The sequence below is a fragment of the Crassostrea angulata genome, chromosome 3, assembly GCF_025612915.1.
Source record: "Crassostrea angulata isolate pt1a10 chromosome 3, ASM2561291v2, whole genome shotgun sequence".
In the NCBI taxonomy this organism is placed as follows: Eukaryota; Metazoa; Mollusca; class Bivalvia; order Ostreida; family Ostreidae; genus Magallana; species Magallana angulata.
Window position 1 is genome coordinate 54,235,407 of NC_069113.1, and position 27,480 is coordinate 54,262,886.

Sequence of the window (27,480 nt, forward strand, 5' to 3'; positions counted from 1 at the left end):
AAAACACTACACACAGTAAATAAGAACAGAGTTGTTAAGAAAACAATCGTTTCATGAATCATGCTTAAAACTCAACACCACGAAACATATTACAAAGTAAGCAGGTAAAAAAACAACAAAGCTTGAAAATTGGTTCTGTTTGAAAGAATGCTGTAGATTCAGTAAGCATATAACTATTAAAAAACGGCTTCCATTCGATTCAAAGTGAAGGGAATCATATTATTCCCATTACAACATTTATAGTAAAAACATTCTACGTTTAGTTTTCTATATAAGCATGAAATAAGGAATATATTTTTTTTAAAATTTCCAATATCACTTTTTTTTTCGTTTAATTTTTTATACTTATATGTACATTCTCCAGAGAAAAAATGCCCACACATCGTTAACTTGAAATATATTTATTGAAAATTAATAACAAATTGCAATAAATAAAAAACAATGGTTTAACACATGATAAACATGCATATCACAGATCAAATAAGGTCTTTAAATACAATTCAATTAATATTTCTTTCCAGGTACATATCTGGAGCCAATGACACCAGTTGATCCTCCAATAAATCCACCGTTAAATCCACTGGCGGAAGCTGCAGCAGCGGCGGCGGCGTTGTTAGAAGCAGCAGCGGCGGCGGCAGCTCCAGCGTTTTGTCCAACAACGTTGGGGTAGTAGACAGCTGGTTGAACAAATTGACCACCAAATTGACCACCAATCTGACCGGTAAACTGGGAACCTCTAAGTCCAATCTGAGGTCCAAAGTTGGCACCAGATGCAGAGGCAGCGGCAGCAGTAGCGGCGGCGTTTCTACCAGCAGCGGCAGCAGCAGAAGCGGCAGCATTTTGACCAGCGGCAGCAGCGGCAGCGGCAGCGCTCTGTTGACCAGCAGCAGCGACGGCAGCGGCAGCAGCAGCAGAACCTCCAAGTCCGTTAAATTGTGGACCCGATTGGAATTGAACAGACGGTACTTGTTGAACAAATGGTCCGTAGTTAGAACCAATCCACTGATGTCCAGAATGGCCTTGGAATCCTGTAAATGAAGATCTCTGTGCAGAGGATGCAGCGGCGGCGGCGGCAGCAGCAGAATTCATACCACTTGCAGCAGCGGCAGCAGAAGCGGCAGCTGAGTTCCCTCCATTGAAACCTCCATTGAATCCAAATTCATGATCAAATCCATTGTTGAAACCAAGAACTCCTTGTTGTCCAAAATGATGTGATCCATCTGAGGCAGCGTTGGCGGCCGCGGCAGCGGCAACGAAATTCAGGCCACTGGTGGCGGAAGCAGCAGCAGAAGCGGCGGAATTTCCACCGTTAAACCCCAAAATGCTGCTTTCAAATCCGTTGTTGTTGATTCCGATGATGCCGCCATTAATTCCATGTCCTCTGTATCCTTGGGATTTAGGATAGTAGCCAGTGTTGACTGGTATGGCAATTGTGCCAGCAACGAGGCAAAGGAGGGAAACAGCAGGGATCATCTACAGTAAGTAAAATGAAATTGTAATTTAATTTTTATTACCAATAAAGGAGAGTCATATTCTTTTGAGACATGTGAAGCTTTTGGAAATCTGTTTGGATTTATAAAAGCCTTGAACAACTTTTTATTTGTAAATCAAATTGAAACAATATATTTTCCTTTAGTCTTTCCTCCGTTCTTTTTTGTAGTTTTGAGCTTAATGTTTTGCTATTCTTACCTTGAAGTGTCTTTCGGTGAACGAACCTGGACGATTAGTGACAACTACAACAAAATCTCGCCTATATATACACATGATCATTGACGTAATCAGGAAAGAATATGCATGAAGTTTGGTAATTTTGCATTACTCATTGATACTGAACCAAATTCCATTGGTTCGCTTAATTTGAATGTAATTTTAGTTTAGTTACTGTGGTTATTTTAGGTAATTCATTGAAAGATGAATTGTTGACTTTCTTTAACCATGTCAACTTTTTTATTGTGAATGCTTGTCTAAAAAATTCTTAAACAATCATTTATGAATTGTGTGATTTATAATTAAAAATGTTGATAAAAGAGGAAACTTCATATGTTCAGTTAAATATTATAAAGTAACACCAACTACACCATGGTTATGCTAATTTAAACCATGTTATCTTTTCAATATATATATATATATATATATATATATATATATATATATATATATATATATATATATATATATATATATATATATATATATATATATATATATATATATATATATATTATTACTTATTAGGTTTGTTACTGGCTGTTTAAAGAAATTTGTGGGGTCGGTAAAGTCCATAGAAGGCGAGGCGGAGCCGAGCCTTCTATGGACTTTACCGACCCCACAAATTTCTTTAAACAGTCAGTAACAAACCTGATAAGTGTTTTGTTTTGTCGAGGACCTAAAGTTTGATATGTAAACAAACGTTTGTGTAGAAAATCAGTACAAATAACGTTACGTCCGCCATGTTGCCCTATAAATTTTGACGCTTGCCTTTTAAAGAAATTTGTAAGGCAGCCACGTGACGCGTTTCATCCAATGACGTCGCGACATTCTAGTCCGAGGCAAAACAAATATATATATATATATATATATATATATATATATATATATATATATATATATATATATATATATAATTCGAGCATTTCCTTAAACTATCTATTGTTTTTTAAAAATTTAAGTCTTGCCAACTTGGATCAAAATAGCATAAACTGAAATATGTTTTAAACATCATATCAACCTGAAGTAGAGGCTTTCTTTTGTTACTGATTTATTTTTAATTTTTATTGTTACCGATTTTTAACCGTGGGTTTTGCGAGACTTTTTATAAGTTCACTCTAGCATTGAATCATGATTTTTTGATGTATACACTCTCATAACTGCAGCGGTGTGTGCATACAAATTGTGTAACGCGCGTTAGCGCGTTATGAAAATTTGTGTGCACACACCGCTGCAGTTATGAGAGTGTATACTTCAAAAAATCATGATTTAATGCTTATATTTTCATTTTTTAACTTCTTGCCTTGTCTACAAATGTGATTCATACCTTAAAATTCCTATCTTGTCCTAAGGGTAAGATAATATTAATGGAAGAGCCACAGTAACAGCCACAGGTGTGAACTTTGATTTTCGCTTGTGACGTTGCAGTTTACAGCGTTCAACGTTTGTGACGTCATAATAAAACTCGACAATTTGACCTTTGACTACTTGTTGCAGTTAGAGGCATTTGAACATCACAGAATTTAATGGAAAAACACAGTAGAATGTAAATATTTCTTTTTAAATGCATCTAAGAATAATTCCACGGAACAAACTTATTTTTTAAAATGGCAACAAATATCTACTTATGTGGAATCTAATTGGCTCCTCTCCTTCTATAGGTATTTCTCCTTTCTATTTGATTTTAATATTTTCATCAAAGTTTAACTTAATTAAAGCTTTATTTCTTATCCGTGTCTTAATTCTAGATTAATTTGAATGCAGGTGCACTTAAAACATGACATTTCTTCTTATACCATTCAATGTTGCGTTAAAAGGAAGAATGAATGAAAGTAAATCAGCAAATAAAAAATTCAGACCATGTTAATTATTTTTTAAACAACTTGTGCGTATTACTAATGAATTAAGAAGCATTGAGAACAAAGGTAAACCAGTGGCACGTCATACTATTACTAATAGCTATTTGTTATTTCTCTAAAGAAAAGACAAGGTCGTTCTGTATGAGTAAACTGCACTCTTAATCCAAATGTCCCTAAAAATTTGTAGGAAAGGCTATTAATGGTCACCTTGCGAATAAAAATTTTATGTTTCTTTTGACTGGCTAATTTGTTACAAAATATGTGTTCATTCCTAGTCATGCGATGGTACCAAAAAATGGTAAGGTAAAACCATCTTCTGTAGTTTTTCCTATTTCACAAAATATTTGATCAGGACACTTACAAATGGACTAGATGCACTCATCATAACGTTAGTTTATAGATTTATATTTAAACAAGACTTTTAAAAAGTTTTATTTAAAATAGTTATATGTAGTATCTATAGAATATATTCAGATAAGTATAAAAGAGCATATTATGATTTAATTTGCAATAAATACGCAAATAATACAAGAGCTTAATAGATGGCTCAAAGTGTATTTCTTAATTCCCTGAATTGCACCTTTGAGACTATGAGAGAAATTTAAGCATTTTTGAGTAGGAATCAATGAATTTACAAAAAGTTACATTAATTCCCTCCTTAAATATATTATTACCGTCACAAAAACATTAATTCATTTATGTTATGATCCCAAACTTTTTGTACAATGTGTTTTATTTGAAAACGTCTGGATGTTAAATGTTAAAATATCTGCCTTCATTGAGTATTTTTTCTCCTCTTTCCAAATAAACCCGCAAGTGTTTCATATAGCCATTGCATGGCAATATCACAACCAAAGTACAACGTAATACACTTTTAAAACAAGTCTTTATTATTTTGCTTATTGAGCTTCAACCTTTATTTAAAGATAAGTAATTTGTAAGTATACATCGTTTATAAGTGTCTTGTTAAAGGTACAGGAAGCAGACCCCCCCCCCCCCCAAAAAAAAGGAGAAACCTTCGGAAGTCTCATATCAATTGCATTCGTTTTGTCCTCAAACAATATCATTGGCATCGAAAAACCTAAAACCTACAAGTAATAGAAAGTTTTCGAATACTTTAAAAAAAAACAAAAGGCTATACATTGTCTAGAACATCATTTCAAGCTTGGTTAATTGTGGTTTGTTTAGATAATCATTCCGAAGATATCGTTTCACTTGCGGAATTAAGATGGCAATGTGGCATGTTGTTCGTTCTCAATCACGTTAATGACGCGTTTCGGTTAAATTTCTTGTCGATAATCTTTACCTGTCCTTTCCCGGAACGTCCCTAATAAAGGTCGATCAGTGATGACTTATTGGGTTAATTGTGGATTGTGGATGAGTCCACTAGTTATCCCAGGCTGTATTTCCGTATCTTTGATAATATTCGATAAATGAGTCAATAGTTTACGGGAGCGAAATGTGCTTAAAAACTCTAGGCTATCAAAGTTGATCGTAAATGTAATATCGTGCTTAAGAATGAGTATTTCCCAATGTTTTACTTTAATTTGATAAATTCAAACTTATCAACAAATAATGGTTGTTGTATCTTTTAAAAGCAAGTTTTTCTCTAAACCTCAGATGATAAATAAAAAATGTTTCGTTTAGAAGAATTGGGAAACGACAAAATGTGTAATCCTTAAAATTTGTTTTTTATACTCCGTTGACCCAAAATCAGCAATATATTTCTTTTTATTAAAATGTACAGATTCTTAGAAAATTGAAAGTCACTATATCACTAATGTTAGCAAAAATATTGATTTGCTAAAAAGCATTATTCTTTTTCAAACATCATTGTATAGGTAAAGCAATATCATCTTAAATTTTTGATACATGCTTTTCAATATTAGGCAGCTTAAGAGATTTCTTAAAAAACCATTAAAATTGTTCAACTATGTGGGTTTTTTTAAATATGAAGTAAAGTATTGTATTGTCTGTTTAGAAAAGTTTAATTCACTTGAACTAAGCTTTGTGTTCGAAATAACACCTAGGTTGATAAAAGTATTGAAGTACTAACGGAATTTCATGTAATTGATTATTTTCTATTTTAAAATCAACTGTATGTAATAATGCATGGCAAGTGCCTTTGCTGTATTTGGATATGTATGCACATTTTCCTAAAATGAGTTTTCTGACTTTTCGGACAAGAATTTCGAGTTACAGACGGAAAAAGCTATATTAATCATGTTGTGTAATATTTAAAGACTATGATGGCCATAAAATCTACGATGCACTATATATCGAGATTTTTCTAGAAAATTGCATCCAAGCAATTTTTAACTAACAGATCATAAAAGTATGAAGACCATTTTACGCCAGTATGTTTTTTTTTTTTAGATTGAATAGTCTCCCCTTGATTTCAAGCGTTATCGCTGTAGAACCAGTCTTATATAATTCTGGCGTTGAAATACATGCGACTATAAAAATATCAAACTTGCTCGTGCCGTTTAAAATATGACATAAAAAAGTTTTGTTGCAAAATCAATACTTCTGAATTAATCATATCGACTTTATATATTAATATTCAGATACTAAGTCTTTTCGGGTGTGATGATTTGTACTTGGGTCCAAACATTGTTTCACCCCCTTTCTGCCAGAGTATCTGCGTAGAAGAGTTGACCAAAATGAACTTTTTTGGAAGGATTTTACGAATACTACAAATTACTTTACATACACCCCTTTCCATATATATAGTTCAAACGCGATAATTAATATCTTAAAAAAATGTATGGAGAAAAATAAAACCGATTTTGAAACTAGTAAAATCGTAAAATTATATTCAGGAGAAGTACATGTAGAGGTGTTTATTATACAACCTTGTTCCATACTACAATGTTTATTGGAGATAATTGTGCCAAAGGTTATCCCAAACTAAAGCAAAAATAGACGTGGGGGGGGGGGGGGGTAGTGTAAAGTAAATGAAGCCTGCATGGCAACTTTCATATATTTCAATATTCGTAATATTGCGACAAAAACATAAAAAGAGTGTCGTATGGTTTCGGTGGTGGATTTCAATTACACTCATGGTGATGAAATAGACGACGACAATGGTGATGATGATGATGATGATGATGATAATTATGATGAAGTAAACGATGATGGTGATATGGTAATGATGGTGAACTTGTTGATGACGAGGAAGATTGCAATGACGATGATTTCGAGGATGATGATGTTGACAATATAATGATGATGATGATGGAGATGGTGAAGATGGTGATGATAATGATGATGATGATGATGGTCATCATTCAATTAATTTTTGTATAGATTTGTTTAAATTTGATTGGTTTCATTTAAAAACAAGGAACAGTAATGAAAAAAATATTATTGCATTTGGTTGATTTAAATAATCAGGTAAGACGTATCTATAAATTTCATCTTAAATTAAAATACATGTTTATAACAAAAATAGGAAAAACTTGTAAAATTATAAGTTATTAGCGGAATAAATTATGTCTCCTCAGAGTTATTCACATCATAATATTGTTTCTCTAATATAATATTTGATTTTATTTGATCCTCGGGAGCTTATTCGACCTTGACAAGACTGCTGGCTTTGTCTGTGCCACGTTTTAAGACCAGAATTATCTCCTCCTCTACATGGGGAGTAGTCTGTTTCCCTGTACAAAACGAGAAAGCAAAAAAAAAAGTTTCCCTGTACAAAACGAGAAAGCAAAAAAAATATAAAAAATAAATTCAAGCTGACTTATACTTCATTGAAAAAAAATATTCAGACAGTATGTTTTTATTCTAAGACATTCCAAATAAAATTAGACAATGAAATAGTATATTGTGTATAATATAAATAACAATAACTTTTTATTACAAGAACTCTAAAAATGAATTGTTATATATCTATTTACCCCTCCCCCCCCCCCCCCCGAACGATTTATTTATGTTTAATTTTGTTAAAATGCGCAAGTATCTTGATATGATCTTACAAAAAGAGGAGGCAAAAAACAGCTCCCAGATGACGACTGGACAGCTGCTTTCCCCGCATCTCCATTTTATACGCACGGATACTGTACCTCAAATATCTTACCTGTATAATTAAATGTAGTCCATAATAACAAAACTGACGCACCGTGGCAAGCAGTGACACTGGATTTACTTCTACATTTCTTTCAACGCAAACAATAATACGCTATTTATATAGCGGATGTACCAATCTGAGTATAATATCTGTTATGAGACATCAATGACATAAAACAAAACATCAAAATAAAACTGGGGTACATTTGATGGCAAAGGGCTATCATACATACTATATGTATTACAAATGCACAAGTCTTTTTTAGCATACACTCATTTGAAAAAGATTGTTGTAATTATAACGACTTTTAAAACATTCATTCGTAGGAATTGCAATGTAAAATTTGAGCTAAATATTTTTCGATATTACATGTCAAATTTTACTCTTTAAAATGTTTATCTGGGGTATAGTTAAAGCTAAACTCAATGAATCTTAATTCTAGTTGTAATTTCGAAGTAAGATTCATGAACAAACATTTGTTTTTCTTTGCTCTTATCAGGTTTTAATTAAATATAGATTGTGATCTTACAATAAAAAATACTCAGATTGCTTGGAAAATATTGCAATCAAATCAAGATATGAAAAACGCTCAAACTTATAAAACTATGTATATGATCTATTAAATCACTACACACAGTAAATAAAAAACAGAGTTGTTTAGAAAACAATCGTTTAATGTATCATGCTTAAAACTCAACACAACGAAAAATATCACAAATGCTAAAGTAAGCCACTAAAAAAATCAAAGCTTGAAAAATAGTTTTGTTTGAAAGAATGCTGTATATTCAGTTGGCATACAATAAACATGATAAAACCTTCTATTTAATAGTAACTGCGAAATCACGAAGATATTTTTTATGCTTTTAATACCACTTATTTTATTTTTTGTTGAATTTTAAACTTCAACATTCCCCAGAGAAAAAACCCATAATCCTCATCAACTTGAAATATATTTATTGAAAATTAATAACCAATTGCAATAAATAAAAAAAAATTAAAAAAATGGTTTAACACATGATAAACATGCATATCACAGATCAAATAACGTCTTCAAATACAATCCAATTAATATTTCTTTCCTGGTACATATCTAGAACCAATGATACCAGTTGATCCTCTAATAATTCCACCATTAAATCCACTGGCAGAAGCTGCAGCAGCAGCGGCGGCGGCATTGTTGGAAGCAGCGGCAGCGGCGGCAGCAGCTCCAGAGTTCTGTCCGACAACGTTGGGGTAGTAGACAGCTGGTTGAACAAATTGACCACCAAATTGACCACCAATCTGACCGGCAAACTGGGGACCTACAACTCCATTCTGAAGTCCAAAGTTGGCACCAGATGCAGAGGCAGCGGCAGCAGCAGCGGCATTTCTACCAGCAGCGGCAGCAGCAGCGGCAGCAGCATTTTGTCCAGCTGCAGCAGCGGCAGCGGCAGCGCTCTGTTGACCAGCAGCAGCGGCGGCAGCAGCAGCAGCAGAACCTCCAAGTCCGGTGAATTGTGGAACAGATTGGAACTGAACAGACGGTACTTGTTGAACAAATGGTCCGTAGTTAGAACCAATCAACTGATGTCCAGAATGGCCTTGGAATCCTGTAAATGAAGATCTCTGTGCAGAGGATGCAGCAGCGGCGGCAGCGGAATTCATACCACCAGCGGCAGCGGCGGCAGAAGCGGCAGCTGAGTTTCCTCCATTGAATCCGAATCCATTATTGAAACCAAGAGCTCCTTGTTGTCCAAAATGACGTGATCCATCTGAAGCAGCGTTGGCGGCCGCGGCGGCGGCAGCGGAATTCAGGCCACTGGCGGCAGAGGCAGCAGCAGAAGCGGAATTTCCACCGTTAAATCCTAAGATGCTGCTTTCAAATGCATTGTCGTTGATATCAATAATACGGCCGTTAATTCCAAGTCCTCCAAATCCGTGAGTTTTTGGGTAGTAGTCCGGGATTGGAATAGCGGAAGTACCAGCAACGAGGCAAAGGAGGGCAACAACAGAGATCATCTACGTGAAAGAGAAAAAAATGTAATTGATAATTTTTTACCAATAAAGGAGAAGTATCTCCTTCCATGATTTATGAAACCTAAGAAAAAAATTTGATAAAATAACAGTCAACTGATACAGGATCATTTAAGAAAAAATGCGGAGGAACAATATTGAATTAGTACTTTATGTATAATTTCTTTAAATATGAAAATGCATTTTTTCTTCCTAATCGAAAGTTTGTGTTCGTCTGATTCATGAAGCTTTAAGTACCTTTTAAAGAACAAATTGAGAGGAAATATTTTGGTTTCCTTTTTTACTGTGTTCATTTTATTAAAATTTGAGCTTAATGTTTTGCCCTGTTTCTTACCTTTAAGTGTCTTTTGGTGAACGAACCTGGACGATTAGTGACAACTACAACATAATCACGCCTTTATATACACATAATCATTGACGTAATCAGGAAAGAATATGCATGAGGTTTAGGTATTTTGTATTACTCAGTAATACTGAACCAATTGTCATTGGTTAGCTAAATTTAAACGCAATCTTATTTTTAATTATTGTGGTTTTCAGGTTAATCTTTGATAGTTGTATCGAAGTTTTTATCGAATGTTGATGACATTTTAATTGAGAATATTTATTTTTAAAGTCCTGAAAGAATCATTGATGGTTAGTATGATTCTTTATTTAGAATTTTGATAATTAAAGACAATATTCGTATGTTTAGTAAAAGTATTCTCAGCTACACTCTTATACTTTTCATTTAAATCTTGTTATCAAATAGATACACATGTAGTATTATAAAAAATTATACATAAAAATATTTGTTTTATCAATCCGAACGTTTTCATAACTATCTATTGTGTTTGATAAATTAAATTCTTGCGAACTAGGATCCAAATATCGAGGAAAAAAGTATCTCTTAAATCATTGCATCATATCAGTCTCATGAAAAGGACTTATAATCAATCTTTAACCTTAGATTTTGTGGGATTTTTATGACATTATTTCTTTATAAATGCATTTAAGAATTAAGTCACTGAACGAACTTATTTTGTAAAATAGTAATGGATATATGTGTAAATGGAATTTGTTTAGATCTCTTGTGTGTATACATATATATTTCTCATGTTTGTTTTATTTACTGTTATTTCTATCTCTTTACTATATATTTTTTCATTTCTATTTTTTCTGAATTTTCTTCTGAACTTTATTGATAAAAAATCAATTCTAATCAGTGTGTACATTCTAGACTAAGGTCAAAGTTGGTGAACCTGTAACTTTTGGCATTTTTCTGTTCATATTTATATAATTCAAAGTTGCCTTGCAAACAAAAGAATGAATGAAAATGATTAACAGAAGGAAATTAAGACAATGACCGTGTAAATAATTTTTATTTTAATCAGTCTGTGCGTAACTAATTAAATTGAGGACAAAGGTAAGCTAGAGTCACGTCAATTTTCCCACCTAATGACTCTGAAGCGGAACAACGACGCATTGTTTTGATAAAGTTTTCTAATTTTCTGAAATTGCAATTCCAACAGAAAAAAATGAAGTCTTTCTGATTGACTATAATACACACTAAGTCTGAAGTTTACTTAATGATTTCGAGGAAAGGCTATTAATGGCGAATTAAACGATTATGTTTGCTGACAATGTTTTGTTAAGGAAAATTACACATTAGTGTTAGTCATTTAACGTTACCAATAAATGACACAGTGATACCATATCTAAATTTAATTGTCTCAACTCATAGGAAATTTTAACATAGCACACTGGAACATTAGATGGATTTTGAGAACATATAAAATAAAAGTACTTTTAAGAAACAAGTATGGTATTTTTTCAATACAGAATAAGAGAGATTTTACAGTCATTTTAATAAAAAAAAAAATCCAAAGTGCTGCTTTCGAATCCGTTATCGTTAATTGACGCCGAATTTGTAATCAATTGATTTTATGTTAAAGTACGTTTCTGTGTATCCAGAGTGTACCACACTGCTCTTTAATCTAGCAAGGAAAACATTTTATCTCAATGTGAAGGAAAATGGAAACGGATGTTTTATGATTCGTGACGCCCTGAATAAATCTGCTTGTCAATCAAGTCGCACGCCTCGTAATAATCGGTGGAGTCCCAGATCAGTGAGTGCAGCTATCAGTGCAGGTCTGTCCTCCTATTTAGCATTACGCTAAAGTAAAATCCCTAGGAGAAGACTCTCAAAGACCCAAAATGAGAAAAAGTATAAAATAAGACGAGCAAATAACAGAAAAGCTCTCGCTATCAGACGAACAAAACGTGTACATGTTCATTGAAAATTTGCTTTATAATCTGTTTATATATATATATATATATATATATATATATATATATATATATATATATATATATATATATATATATATATATATATATATATATATATATATATATAATAAAAGAAAAAAAGCAACACCAACTGCAAAACATAAGCGCTTTCATTGTTAAAAATCTTCAGACGTTTTATAAACAATGAAAGCGCTTATGTTTTGCAGTTAGTGTTGCTTTTTCTTCTTTTATGATATTTTACCGGACACTGCGAAAATACTTTTGTGATTTGGAGATATATATATATATATATATATATATATATATATATATATATATATATATATATATATATATATATATATATATATAATATTTCTTATTAGGGAAAATATAAAATAGCAACTATACATATCAACTCATTACTTTCTTTGTCTTTGTGATGGCAAAAAATATTTGATTCCATGCAAAAATTTTACGTTTTATTTCTTAGGAAAGTAAAGATGGAATATTTTATTGTTAAAATAATAAATATCCTATGGACCCGGTTTTAAGATAGAATGAATTCTGCATATTGCCTCTGTAGCAAGAAAAATACGTTTACATTAGTGCAAAAGTGTTGAATTCTTTTACTATATGGATTAAAATTTTAGATGAAAGGTACTGTAAACGTAGTATATTTAACGTGTACGATATTTGGCGGAATATGAATTTTTACCAAGTTAGCGTGGATTTGATTTAGCGTATTTCAAATTGTACCTAATACATTTACAGTATTTACAGTCTCAAAAAGGTTTATTATGATGATTTTAACTGATATTGTTAATGTAACTTACATTTTCCGTTACATTACGGTTATATGGGAGGTACTCTAACTGTGGTGAGGGCCTTTCCCGAGACACAGTTAGATTGTTCTAGCTAAGGAAAGTGTACTGAAATTAATTCAATATTGTAGGCTTATAACTTTGTTATGTAAATGTCAACAATACGGTGTGTCGATGTATTCATTTTGTAAATGTCCGATAAGCAATGTCAACTCTTGCACGCATGGGTCAAAGTCTAGTAAAACCTAAGATTCTGGAAGCAGGTCAATCGATGTTTTCTTTTCGATGTAGAAATTACAATTGCCATATCATTTTCGAAATGATAAATTACTTTTCAATTTGTAAATAAGATTCAAAGGTTAACATTCTATACAAATAATTGCTAAATATTTTTCTTCCTAAACAAACGTGCATAGGTTTAAGGTATATGGGTCACCCACATGTTGTTATCTTAATTATATTATACTTAAACCCATATTAATATTGATAGATGTCCCATCACCACCTTAAACACGCTAAAAATAAAAGATTAATTTATCATAGACCGATTACTAATAGAAATCAAAGTACTGACGGGAGCTGATTTTATCGATTATTATTTATTTTAAAATCAATTTATCTTGCATGGCATTTAGTTTCTAGTTTGTATTTGAATTACGCACTTTTTTATAATATGAATTTTTAGACTTTCCCGACAAGAATTTCGAGAAACCCCATATGAATCATGTTGTGTACTATTTAAAGATAGATTTCAACTACTAGTATGTATTAGTTATCGAAACAATTCTAACAATTGTATGGATCTAAGCATTATTGATATTGAACTCTAGTCTCGTTTAATTAGACGCTCGGCTGTCTCCGTTAATATCCGACAAGCAAGAGAGCCCCCTCTCTGCTTGTCGCAGATTTACGGAGACAGCCGAGCGTCTGGTTGAACGAGACTATATTAACTCTGGCGTAGGAATACATGAGACTACAAAAATATCTCAATTGTTCTTAGTATATAATTTGACTATTTTGTTCTTAGTATATAATTTGACTATTTTCAAAGTGTTAATAGATAGAACTATATATGATAAGAGTTAAATTTGGCCCCCATAATTCGTGTTTCGGGTACAATAAAATGTTATCTAATTTTTTAGAAGAGTTGACATGAAATATATTTTTCACCTATTTATTTGATTAATATGCACTCACTGGCAGTATATGACGTCAGAAGTGACGCCATTTCTATAATTAAATCAAAATCAGCCCAAAATTGACATTTTTCTTATCTATTTACGGATGGGAAATATAGAGCGCATGCTTGAACAAGGAAAATTTTTTTGTCACTTATTAGTCTGGGCTAGATACATCTCTGATTAAAATATTTTATTTGTTCAAGAATGCGCTCTATGTTTTCGGAAGGAAAAACTGCTTGAAAACAAGCTGTTTTACGCTAAAAATGCAAAAATGGCGGGAAAAGGTTGTCTTTACAATGTCATATTTCTAAATTGTGGGCACTTGAACCAAAATGAATATTACGTAAACACACCACATACATATCTGTACTAAGAAAACAAAAAATGATAGTAAAATGATGATCTTCATTTAAGGGGGCCGTTTTAGGCCCTTATCATATATAGTCCTTTCCTTAAAAGACTATGCTTCAGCATACGTTACATTGATTTTTTTTCTATTATTTTCAAGAACTTAGTCTTGTCAGCAGTGATGATTTGCGCTTAGGTTCAAACACTGTTTCACTTTCGGTTTGCTAGAGTAACTGCATAGGAGAGTTGATTAAAATCAAATCCCAAAAATGCTTGTTGTGAACTTAATTTGACGTTTTCAACAAGCATTTGTTGTATTGCGCCATGTTTTAAGTGTTAAATTGAATGTCCACTTTTGTCATTTGTCATCAGTGCTGTTGACTGATCGTTGTTTTCCAAAAATTGAAAATCGAAATCCCGGACAAAAAAAATCCACACGTCCATCTTTAGTAATCAAACACGTTTGATCTTCATTATATCATTCAAGATTTTTGTGGTAAAAAATGTTTAATATACATGTTTATATACATGTACTTAAAAATATTAAAATCCAACTCGAATGAAACATCATTGAATTTGCATTGCTTGTTTGCAGATAAAAACTGTGCATTTGGATTATAAAAGGGATTAAAGACAAAAAGACTACGGACTTTCACATGATTTTCTGCCATTATGTAAACTCTAAGATCACAAAAAGACAAACATAAAACTGAATGACAGAGCTCTAACATATGCCTTAAACAATTTTTCCAGATGACTAACATGATCTATAAAGATTATGTGCTGATTTTGTTTGTACACTGTAAATCTAGAAGAAAGTAAAGAAAAGTAAACCACCCACAACAATAAGAATTAAGCATTATGTTTTACCTTAGAATGCCTGTGATCAAGAAAATAAATTTGTTTGGCTAAATATTGTAAAATTTTTAAACCGCTGAAAGTATACTAGCGGAAAAAGGAAACTGTGCATTATAAAATTTAGTATAATTTTTCTATATCTATTGTCTGTATTTATAAAATTTAAACAATCGATAATGGTAATGTTTTTGACAATATCGGTGCACGGGGCTTACGGTCACGTGAACATGTAAGTGGCGGTGTTTTTTTGGGCGGAGAAGTTTTTCCCCTTTAAAATCCCTGAAAGATCAAAGACAGACTCTTTTGTGTAAGTACAAGTGATATTTCTTTCGGAGGACACTTTTTGAGAACAAAAATGTCGCAAAATGGACAGTTTAAGAACAATTCAAAATCAAAGTACTGAAGTACTGACGGGAGTTGATTTTATCGATTATCATTTATTCAAAATACACGATATGTGATTTTCCATGGCAAGTAGTATCAGTAATCGAAATATTTCTGAGAAATTGTATTGATCCAGGCAAGATTGAATGCTTGTCTTGTTTAATCAAACGCTCGGCTGTCTCTGTTTGTCTCTGACATGCAAGAAAGACTCTGTTTTATCGGATATTAACGGAGACAGCCAAGCGTCTAGTTGAACGAGACTAAATTGATCTCTAGCGTACATGTAGGAATACATACGACTTTAAAAACTATCTAAACTGTTTGTACAATTTAAAATCTTATTATTTTCATGGTATTATTAAATAAGTTTTCTTGAAAAACAATGCTTCAGAATACATAGCATCGAATTTATTGATTATTTTCAGGAACTAACTGTAGTCAGCGGTATTGGTTTGTGCTTAGGTCCAAACACTGTTTCACTTTCGCTTTGCCCGAGTAAGTGCATAGGAGAGTGGATTAAAATCAACTCCCAAAAACCGTTTTTCCGTCGTGCGAATAGTACATATACTACAGGTAACACAGGTAGTTCAGACACGGGTACCGTTAACTCTACGCCGGTTCTCAGTGAAGATGTGAGCAGTGCTCTACAGTCCCTACCGATAATACAAAAGACCTTACAGGGCATACAGGACAGACTTAACGGTCTAGAAAGTCTGCGCCTTGAAATACAGAGTGACAAGGAAGCTTTGAAGGAAGATCTGTGGGGAGCAGACGGAATCGGACCAAAACTAGAATATGTTGCTCAGCAAGCAGAGGGTACATCGGAGGATTTGGACTCGATCTACAGAGAAAACCATAGTCTCCGCCTTGAGGTCGATCTCCTCAAAGCTATTGTAACCAAACTAGATAGAAAAGTGTCAGAACAAGACAGAGAATTATAGATTTAAAAAGTCGCTCAATGGGCAACAATCTAATGATTCAAAGATTCGAGGAGCTACCCAATGAAAACATGATGGAGGATGTTCCTAATGCAATTAAGAAAGAGTTCGGAATATATTTAAATTTCGTTCGAATTCATCGCGTCGGTCCACCCAGGTGTGGTCCCGTGCCACTTTTAATCGCGGGTAAGCTAGAGAACTACCAGAAAAAGGAAGAGATCCTAAAAATACAACGGGACTTTAGACGGGCATCAAAATCAACCGATTTTTACGTATCAAAACAGTTTCCAGCAGCAGTAGTGGAGGAAAGGAAGTACTTATACGGACTCCAGCGCAAGTACACCTCAGAAAATGTGAAAACCCGGGTGCGGGGAAACAAGCTCGTTTTTAAGAAGAATGGAAACATATACAGAGAAAAAGTACTTGTCCCCCGAGCGGAAGACGTACTCTATTGTGGTGAAGAAGAATGTCAAAAGCTTTAAGAGTTTCCAGCTGTCTTCAGTGACGAAAAACAGGAACGCGGGAGCTGATTCATGGCCAGCGGCGCTGCCGTCAAAACATATGGCGAGGTCCGTAACCTCTACAAACTCTACAAAAAAATATGTTCCCTACCTAAACATGCACAAGCGAATCATCGCATCCTTGTATATCGCTTCCGTGATAAGGACGGGAAATTGATCGAAGGCTCAATGAATGACGGGGAATTCGGCGCGGGAGGAACTTATTAAAGTAGTCCGAGTATCGCACTACGTCATAATACGGATTTTACAATATTGGTTCGACCTTTACAAAGCGTTTTTGATACCCGGTATTGATTTTGCTATACATCGCTGTTGTAAACAATGGCAATAATAAGCAATTAGAACGGTAATATATGTATTCTATGAGAGATAGAAATTATTAATGTTGAGAAACTCGATTCTGTTAAAGTAAAATGAAAAACGAAGTTTATGATTAACCAGGATCCCAGGTATGCTTATATCTTCTTTGTTTTGACCCCCCCCCCCCGAATTTTTATTTTTCTTTTACTGAAACCGGTTTAAAATTAGAGACATAAGCCATTTCGAATCTAATCAATTGTCAATTAATTAATGTTTAAATGATATCTAACATTGTTGACAGATCTAGGCAGAAAACTGTAGCAAAATGTGATTTTTACGGATTTTTTCGTCAGAGTCTACTTGGTTTAGAGCTTATAGCGTGAAAAGTAATCCGTCAACATATAATTTATTTTACCAAATCTTTTTTCTAAAATGTCAATCTTTAGAATAAACACCATGAATTTAAGTTTGAGTCCATAGTAAAAAAAATTACCAAACGCGATACTAGCATTGCATTTTTTGTATTCTATTTTGATACATCAAGTCCATAAAGCGTACTTACTTACAACAATTTGCGCAAAATTATTGATGAGATATGGCTTAAATAAATATTTGTACTCTATTTTGTATGTTCAGTTCTAATTTTCCAAAAATTGGTAATTATTTTTAGGAAAAACGGACGTATGGCAAATTTCATAATTGTCAATAATTTTCGCAAGGGGGTACACCCGTCTGAGAGGTGATAACAAACAAACTAGCATGTAAACATACATATTTTCTTTTGTATATGTATTGCTAGAATGTATATTTATCATTTAAAGCTAAGCTTTTAATGATTGAGCCCATTTAGTGCCGAGTATAGGACTACCTTAAAGCATATGGAAAAACTGGGATATGAAAACATTGCATGTGTAGTTACAAGGTGGATCAGTGGTGAGCATCTCGGAATAGCACGCTTTGGCCAGATGAGGGAGGTGGTAGACCAAGTCTCACAGAAATTGGGGAAATAGAAGTTAACTATTTCGGAATTATATATTCCGTCCATGATGCGCGTACCGACTTTAATATTAGTGTGTTTGACATAACTTCCGGTTTGTGATACCATAACATAACGTTGTAAGTTGTTTCATTTACACAGGGTTGGGAAATTCTTTCGAAGCCTTTTTCTATCGATAAGGCTTTGATATTAAAGCATGTTCAGTGTCATATTTTTGTTTCTGTCCTGTCTTTGCGTGAATGTGAGAGTAAGTGATTACAAATGTAAAGAGATGAACGTAACCAATATTTTTTCAGGATACATTGTTTGCCCTTCTCCGTCGAATATACCTTGCTACTGTTTACTTTCTCGTATAACGCTATAATTAACCAATTACCATTTTTTATTCTAATTAGTGTGTCTTTGCTATCTTTCAACTGTTCAAATGGTTTAGAAAAGATAAGGGATGTTTTTTTAACAGAAACAAAAGTCGATTTAATTTTTACAAGATACACATTTCACTGAGGATGAAGCAAATATAGTTAGATCAATGCGGGGATTTGAAATTGTTATAAGCTCAGACAGAACCGACTCCAGAGGGGTAGCTATTTTATTCAATAATAATTTTGAATATGAAATATTACAAACAACATCTGATGAAATGGGAAATTACTTAGCAATTGAATTAACAATAGAAAAACATAATATTCTTTTAATAAACATGTATGGACCTAATCGAGATGATCCAGAGTTCTATGAAAAAGTTCATCGTAGTGTAGAACAATTTTATGGGGATTTTGTGGTGATAGGAGGCGATTTAATTTGGTTCAAGATACCTCCTTAGATTACAATAATTACAAACACATAGGAAACCCCAAAGCCAGAAAAGTGTTGCTTAACTTAAAAGAAAAATTAAATTTGAAAGACCCTTGAAGAAATCATCATGAGAATCTAAAACGATATACATGGTTCGGTCCATCAAGTAAAAAAGGTAGAATACATTCAATTATACTTATTGATATTTTTTTTCTCAAACTTTGAAAAAGGAAAGGTATTCTGGAAATTCAATAACTTTCTTTTAAAAGATAAGGAATACATAGATGGGGTAAAAAAGTTATAGCATCTTTAAAACAACAGTAAACAGAAACACCAAACTCACAAGAAGCTATAGAGCACATACCAGATTTAAATCTCCACCTAAATATTGATTATCAGTCATTCATTGAGCAGATTTTGCAACAAATTAGAGGGTATGCTATAAGATATAGCTCTAGAAAAAAAAGAAATAAGATAAATAGACAAAAAGAAATAGAAAAAAGAATTAATATTCTGAGCTTGGATGAAAATGTAATAAATAATAATGAATATAATCTTTTGCAAAATCAATTAGATTCTATTAGAAAAGAATATATAAAGGGCTTACTAGTGAGAACACATGCTAAATGAATTGAGGAAGGTGAGAAAGCGACAAAATATTTCATTGCATTCGAAAAAAGAAATTGCATAAATAAAACAGTATCCAAACACATAAACAATAATGGGATTACAGTTACAAATCAACAAGACATACTTCAAGAAATCAAAACTTTAATCAGACATTATACAGCAATAAAAATAAGGAATTATGCTCTGTTAATCTAGAAGACATAGTTGATAAGCATTTAGTTAATCAACTAAACAATACCATGGTTGAAAAACTCGAAGGAAAAATTACTTATTACCTATAGAAGGACTTAAAGCTATCAAAAATATGAAAAATGATAAATCACCAGGCCCAGTTGGCTTTACCGCAGAATACATTAATTTTTCTGAAAAGATATTTCACGTTTTTGGCTTATGTCAGCCAATGAAGGCTTTGATAAGAGTATGGTGTCTACTACCCAAAAACTAGGAATTATATCAATTATACCAAAGAAAGACAAATGTAGGGAATACTTAAAAAACCGGAGACCAATATCACTTTATGTATCATATAAACTTACATCAGCATGTATTGCAAATAGATTAAAGCAAGTATTAAATCATATCATAAATGAAAACCAAAAAGGATTCTCAAAAGGCAGATTTATTGGGAAAAATACTCGTTTTGTATATGATATTATTCAAGAATCAAATATAAGGCAAATACCAGGAGTGCTTCTACTTATAAACTTTGAAAAAGCATTTGACTCTATCTCGTGGTCTTTTATGTATAAATCATTAATTTTTTTTTACTTTGGCCCCAATATTATAAGATGGGTAAAAACACTTTATACAGATGCTAAACTATGTGTAATTCAAAATGGAATTTTTTCTGAAATTTTTAACATTGGGCGTGGGTGTCGACAAGGTGATCCCATTTCATCCTATTTATTTATCATATACGTAGAAATAATGGGTATCATGATAAGGCAAAATAGAAGTATTAGGGGTATACATATACAAAAAGAATACTGTTTGTTTCAATATGCCGATGATACAATAATGTTTTTAGATGGAACAGAGAAAAGTTTAAAATCAGCCTTAGATCTGCTCTTCCAATTATCAAAATATTCAGGATTAAAAGCTAACTTTGGAAAAACAAAGGCAATTTGGATAGGATCAAAATCTGGAATCTTAGGTCCAAACTTTAAAATGCAATGGACAAACGAAGACTTCAATGTATTAGGAATTCAATTTAACTCAAGTCTTACTAATATTACAGAAATAAACTTTGAACCAAAACTTGCATCAAGTATCAAAGAATAAATAACTGGAATAAAAGACAGTTGACTCCTTTAGGGAGAATAACGGTCATTAAATCACTTTTATTACCCAAATTGACCCATCTGTGTATAACTTTACCTACCCCCTCTAAACAATGGATAATAAAACTTGAAAAACTATAATTTCAATGTATTTGGAATGAAAACAATTATAAGGTATCAAGAACATTATTAGTTCAGAAATTTACTGATGGGGGACTCCAAATGGTACACTGGGAATCATATATCAAATCACTCAAATTATCATGGATCAGAATAATTTTACAATCTACAGATGATCTACTGAATACTCTATTTGGTGTAATCACAAAAAGCACAGTCTCAAACCTTTTGCAGATCGGATCTGATTACTCAAGAAATATTTCAAAAAAATTCATAACTTTTTTTGGAAAGAATCATTACTGGCATTTAGTGAATACAATGACGTAGTACAAAAATCATCAAATATACATGTACAACAGACCCCAGTGAGGTTTAACCCCCAGATAAAAAATGGATAGAAAATCAATATTTTTTGAAATACTGTATAAAAAGGGGTTTATATATGTATCTGACTTTTTCAATGAAGATGGAGAGTTTATCCAGCTCAATGATTTCAATGTAAATTTACCATTCACCATTAAACTTGGACTTAAAAGAGTTCTTTGTTTATTTGTGAACAATGTTAATGAATTTGATAAAACGTTGCCTATTTTGCCAAAATACATTTCTAATCTTATAAGCAACAAAGATGTATATAATGTGTTTAAAAGTAACCATAATACGTGTATTATTGTCAAACATGAATAAAAATGGAAAACCTTATTTAACCTAGATAACTCATTCTGTTGGAAAGCAATATATAATGCACTTTTTAAATGCACAAAAGACAGTAAGCTGCTATGGCTGGAATATAGAATACTTTACCAAATTCTAGGAACAAATATGTATTTATTCAGTTTTAAAATAACTAATAACAACAAATGCAATTTATGCACAACTGAGTCTGAGTCAGTTGAACATTTGTTTGTTTTTTTACTGTAATAAGAGTAAACAACTGTGGACGCAGTTGGAATAATTAATATCAGTCTATTGTCATTTCAATGTCCATTTTTCATTGTGTGAAATCATGTTCGGTTATACAAGAGAAAAAAATAATATTCTCAATTTATTGATTTTGTTAACAAAGAAATGCATATTTTACAAATCAAGAATAAGCTTAAACCTATACATCAGTGAACTCAAAAATTCAATAAATTCATATTATTTGATAGAGAAAAAAACATATGCTCCTCAAATGATGTTAGATAAATTTACTATAAGATGGAGTATGCTTGATAACCTTATTACATCACTTAAATAATGCATTGGTATTAAATTAGTTACTTTTTGTTGTTGTTGTTGTTGTTGTTGTTGTTGTTCAATTTTTCTCCTCATTTTATCATATGAACACGATGATAAATATTTTCAAAATGATAATTACTAGACTTTGTACATTTTAAATTTGTATATGAGCGAATGAGTGTCTATATGTTTGTCTTTGACTCTTCGTGTTCTGTTCAATAATTAATAAAATGTGGGGAAAATATATCGGTGCACATACTTTTTCATGGTTAGTGAGCACCTGTTGTTTATTGAAGAATTTGTACGCAAGAGTTTTACGGGCCAATACTGTTTGGAATAAGAACTGTAAAGGATTTGTTTAAACTTTTTTTGTTAAGGAAATCACTTTAGTTTCAACAAAATTTACCCCTATGTCATACCACGACCCAACGAAACCCAACATAATCGTGCTGTTGGGATGCTGCAAGCTGGAATGGCACACAATACTGTAGCAAGACACTATGGAGACGTTTTCAACAATCTGGCAACACTCAGGATCGACCGCGCTCTAGGCGACCTCGTGTGACGTCACGTCAATAGGACAACTACATTAGACTTGTGCATTTGAGAAATCGTGTCCAGACAGCAAGTTTGATTGCCCGTAGCATTCCAGAGCTTCCACCAATTAGTCTAAGAACTGTGCGTAATCGTCTGTGCGAGCAAAACATCAGACCAAGACGTCCAGCGGTGCGCCCAGTACTGCTTCAACGTCATCGCATCACCAGAATAGCGTGGTGCACATGACATCTGCGATTCAGAATACAGGACTGGGCCAATATTCTGTTCACTGATGAATCCAGATTTCATTTGGACAGCAGTGACGGCCGTTGTAGGGTGTATCGTCGCGTTGGGGAGCGTAACCAGGACGCTTGTGTTGTGCAACGTCGACAATTTGGTGGAGGTAGCGTTATGGTGTGGGGTGAATATAAGCACGTGGAAGGACCCCTCTACAAATTATCAACGGAAATCTCACCGGCGTACGCTATCGAGATGAAATAATTAGTATTCAGCGTCATGTGATACCCATCATACAAACACATCAAAATCACATCACTCTGCAGCAAGACAACGCAAGGCCACACGTTGTACATGTAGTCAGGGACTTGTTTGTTCAACAGAATGTCGATGTCTTGCCTTGGCCAGCTGTTTCCCTCGATTTGTCGCCGATCGAGCACGTCTGGGATGAAATGGAAAGACGTTTACGCCGTTTACCAAATCAGCCAGTGACATTGGCTGATTTAGGCAAGGCTTTAACCAATATCTGGAACAACATCCCTCAAGCATTTCTGAACACTTGAGTGGCATCAATGAGGCGTCGCTGTCAAGCATGCGTGAACGCAAATGGTGGTCACACGCGTTATTAATTTTGTTAATTCTATTCAAATAACAATGACTTTCGAGTGTGCTGAAAATGACGTTATTCGACGTTGACAATAATATGTTATAAGATGTTGTTACGAATACATGTGTTAAAAGTATTACAAAAAATAAAATTTGTTCATTGTAATTTTTAAATGTTTTTTCATATATCAAATAATGCACAGTTTCTTTTTTTCGCTAGTACATTTTAGTTTACTGTACTTTAATCTACATTAATATTGATCGATGTCCCACGCCACCTTCAGGTAACGCCACCTTCTGGTAACCCTACTTTTGTAATAACTGACATTTCTTTATCTTGCTTTCTATGTTTGAAGAGATTTGGGGTCTTCCGTCGTGATAAATAAAGTATCGTTTGTACACATAGATGCTTTATATTCTTACCAATTTATATCTATTCCTATATATCCCCATTATTTCGAATTAAGATACCGAGAATTTCAGCAGAGAGTATGAAAAAAAATGGAGACAGGGAATTTCCTTTTCTACATCCTCTCTCTAGTTGGACATGTTCAGATAATATATCATTTTCTCTTAAGCATACACATGTATAACCGTAGGAAAATTTTTTTTTACTTGATTTACCAAAACAAAAAAAGTATTAAGTTTCAAAAATGAATTTGCAGTAAAATGAATCAATTTTTTAAATCAAAATTGATCAGCATTATTAGACCTAGAATAATGTTTTAGTATACTATATTTGGTAAGAAAACCAAATTACGGCATCGCAAAATTAATATTATATATATTGCGCAAAATGTCATTTTAAATTTACAAATTATTATCTTTCCTTAACATCCACACCCATCTAACCCCTACAAACTTGGGAATAAATAAACTCAATGTATTTCTCAAAAGGATTGTAGTTTACATTTTGCCTAAATGATTTTACTTACAGTCAAAACACACTAGTAATAAAAAGTTTTATTATCAATAATTTGTACCATTGCGTGTTGATCTCTTTACCCAATAATAGTAAACCGTTAAGCGGAGGTATAAACAAAAGTATAACCTTTTTTAGTGGTGCAGATTTATTGAAACGATTTAACGTCTAGATATGCATGAACAAGATGTTCCATAATACTATCTGTATTGTAAATGTAATGCCTTTTTTTGCTAAAAAAGACTTGAAATTTCGGGAAATAAAGACGGATGTAGTCTAAAGTATTCGTTATATACCGGTTTATGATCTGCATTTTTATGATTGGACTCTTAAGAGAAAAGGCAAATAAAGTCAATATTCTACGGTATGTGGAGAGAATTCTCGAATTTATGTTTAAGTACCCGGTGTCTGAATTCTTGTCAATCAATATATCAGTTTTAGAAGAATATATTAAAGGTAAACTTTCTACAAAACGTTCTTTATAAATCACTTTCTATCACTTCATATTATTTACAACATTGTAGATAAGAGCAAGCTAATTAAGAAACAAAATTCTATTTGTAAAATATTTTTATTGAATGTAGAATACCAATAAATATAACAAAAATGTTAATAGATACATATTTTCACCGACATAAGAGAAACATGCATATCACAGACCGAAACAAAAATCTTCAAACTTTTCACGAACGAATGAAATGTTAATTCATATTAATATTTCTTTCCTGGTACAAATCTTGAACCAATGACACCAGTTGATCCTCCAATAATTCCACCATTAAATCCATTGGCAGAAGCTGAAGCGGCGGCGGCAGCAGCTGCATTGTTAGAGGCAGCGGCAGCAGAGGCGGCAGATCCAGAGTTTTGTCCGACAACATTGGGGTAGTAGGGAGATGGTTGGACAAATTGACCACCAATCTGACCAGCAAACTGGGAACCTCTAATTCCTAAATGAGATCCGAAGTTAGCACCAGATGCAGAGGCAGCAGCAGCAGCAGCATTTTGTCCAGCTGCAGCGGCGGCAGCAGCGGCGGCGTTTCTACCAGCAGCGGCGGCAGCAGCAGCGGCAGCATTTTGACCAGCAGCGGCGGCAGCAGCAGCGGCAGCACTTTGCTGACCAGCAGCGGCGGCGGCAGCAGCAGCAGCAGCGGAACCACCCAGACCTGGAAATTGTTGAACAGCTGGGAATTGAACGGGTTGTACATGATGAACGAATGGTCCATAGTAAGAGCCAATTAAATGATGTTCTGAGTGCCCTTGGAGTCCATTGAATGATGTCCTCTGTGCAGATGAGGCAGCAGCAGCAGCAGCTGAGTTTCCTCCAAGCAATCCAGCGGAGTTCAAGCCGCTTGCGGCAGTTGCGGCAGTTGCAGCAGCAGCAGCAGCAGCAGCAGCAGAGTTTCCACCGTTAAGCCCCAAGATGCTGCTTTCAAATCCGTTGTTGTTGATGCCGATGAAACCGCCATTAATTCTACGTCCTCCATATTCTTGAGATTTAGGATAGTAGTCAGTGTTGACTGGCATGGCAATAGAGCCAGCAACGAGGCAAAGGAGGACAACAGCAGGGATCATCTGAAGGAATGAAGAGGATATACTTATTAAAGTAATTGTATCATTTGTACATCAAATGTGTGATAAGAGTGTAATTATTTAATAGAAGAGCTACGAGACGAGATATTTATTTCTAACCAATTTCATGTTTTTTTTACTAAACAGTTATCATCAGTAAACCAAAGTATTTTTATTTAAAAAGATGGTCTTACATTTTTGCATTAGAAAATAAAGTGATTTATTTTAAATATAGCTTATATTTATTTAAAGTGAAAAGTATTAATATTAGAAAGAAAAGTTTAATTTTTCAAATTGGTGATTTTTTAACAAGCAAAAGTTTGTAGTAAACTATAATATGATTCAATTGATAAATAATCGACGTGTTTTTTTAAAAAGGTGCTTTATTTCCAAGAAGAAAAATAATTCATTCTGTACCAAAATATAAATTCTTAATATGAACCATGTACATGTACTATTTTTGTTTAGTAATGTGATTTTCATACTTCATCAATAGATGATTTTAAAGATATTATATGTGTTTTTTGATTATACGATGAATCAAAATTAACACTGTTCTTACCTTGAAGTGTCTTTTGGTGAACGAACCTGGACGATTAGTGACAATTACTACACTTTGCAGCCTATATATACACACAAGATCGTTGATGTAATCAGGAAAGAATATGCATGAGGTTTACCGTACAAAAACTAAACTGGATGTGATTGGCTACCTAAAATAAGAAGAATTTTTGCAATTGACTTGGATGGTACAATTTTTACGGTAAAACGCTAATTACATAATTGTTAGTTTTGAACTTTACCATAGGAGATTTTTGATGATTCATGTTTTTTTTTTTACATAGGCTTGTTTTTTTTTAGTCAGGGTATTTTCTCATGCAATAGGTTAAGCTACTTGAATTCATTATAAATTTTTTTGTTAGAGTATGGTCGCTTATTATCAATTGGAATGATGATATTTAACTAAATAATGTGTTTAAGGAATCCACTTTTGCGTATGCAGTCTAGTGGGTTTAAAGGCGCAGTAGTTCGTAACTTTTTTAATTCTTAGAAATATTTCGTCATGTTATATCTTTTTTTATTTCAAGTTACGTTGATAGAGCGAGATCAATTTCTGGCATATTAGTTTACCACAGTCTTTTTCCCTAAAATTTCGTTTTATATTATTGAACAATTTCCTTACTCAACTTTGCTGTTAACTTGAACTGGAATATGTTTTGCTTTCTTTCTCTTTTCCCCTCTTTTTCTCTCATTCTAATGTTGTGCTTTACTAAATGTTCATTGACT

At 33.2% G+C, this 27,480-nt stretch overlaps 3 protein-coding genes across 4 annotated transcripts; 1 reads left to right on the forward strand and 2 right to left on the reverse strand.

The window, feature by feature from the left end:
* Window positions 1–452: 452 nt before the first annotated feature.
* LOC128175100 (spidroin-1-like) lies at window positions 453–1,890 on the reverse strand. Its single transcript, XM_052840510.1, has 2 exons — window positions 1,690–1,890; window positions 453–1,473 (listed from the first exon to the last, which is right to left on the reverse strand). The coding sequence occupies exons 1-2, from the start codon at window positions 1,768–1,770 to the stop codon at window positions 505–507; spliced, it is 1,050 nt and encodes a 349-aa protein (XP_052696470.1). The 5' UTR covers window positions 1,771–1,890; the 3' UTR covers window positions 453–504.
* Window positions 1,891–8,366: 6,476 nt separating this feature from the next.
* On the reverse strand, window positions 8,367–26,805 carry LOC128175101 (spidroin-1-like). 2 transcript variants are annotated; one of them, XM_052840511.1, is made up of 2 exons: window positions 26,756–26,776; window positions 8,367–9,639 (listed from the first exon to the last, which is right to left on the reverse strand). In XM_052840511.1, exon 2 carries the CDS (start codon window positions 9,637–9,639, stop codon window positions 8,707–8,709), a length of 933 nt encoding a protein of 310 aa, XP_052696471.1. In that variant the 5' UTR covers window positions 26,756–26,776; the 3' UTR covers window positions 8,367–8,706. The 2 variants fall into 2 exon arrangements, with proteins under 2 accessions (XP_052696471.1, XP_052696472.1); XM_052840512.1 differs by lacking the exon at window positions 8,367–9,639 and adding an exon at window positions 25,258–26,196 and having other exon boundaries at window positions 26,756–26,805.
* Window positions 15,313–18,337, forward strand: LOC128175102 (protein IMPACT homolog). Its single transcript, XM_052840513.1, is given in 4 exon segments — window positions 15,313–15,365; window positions 16,161–16,436; window positions 16,961–17,173; window positions 18,139–18,337. Coding segments are annotated over 4 exon segments (693 nt in total). The 3' UTR covers window positions 18,290–18,337.
* Window positions 26,806–27,480: the final 675 nt, after the last annotated feature.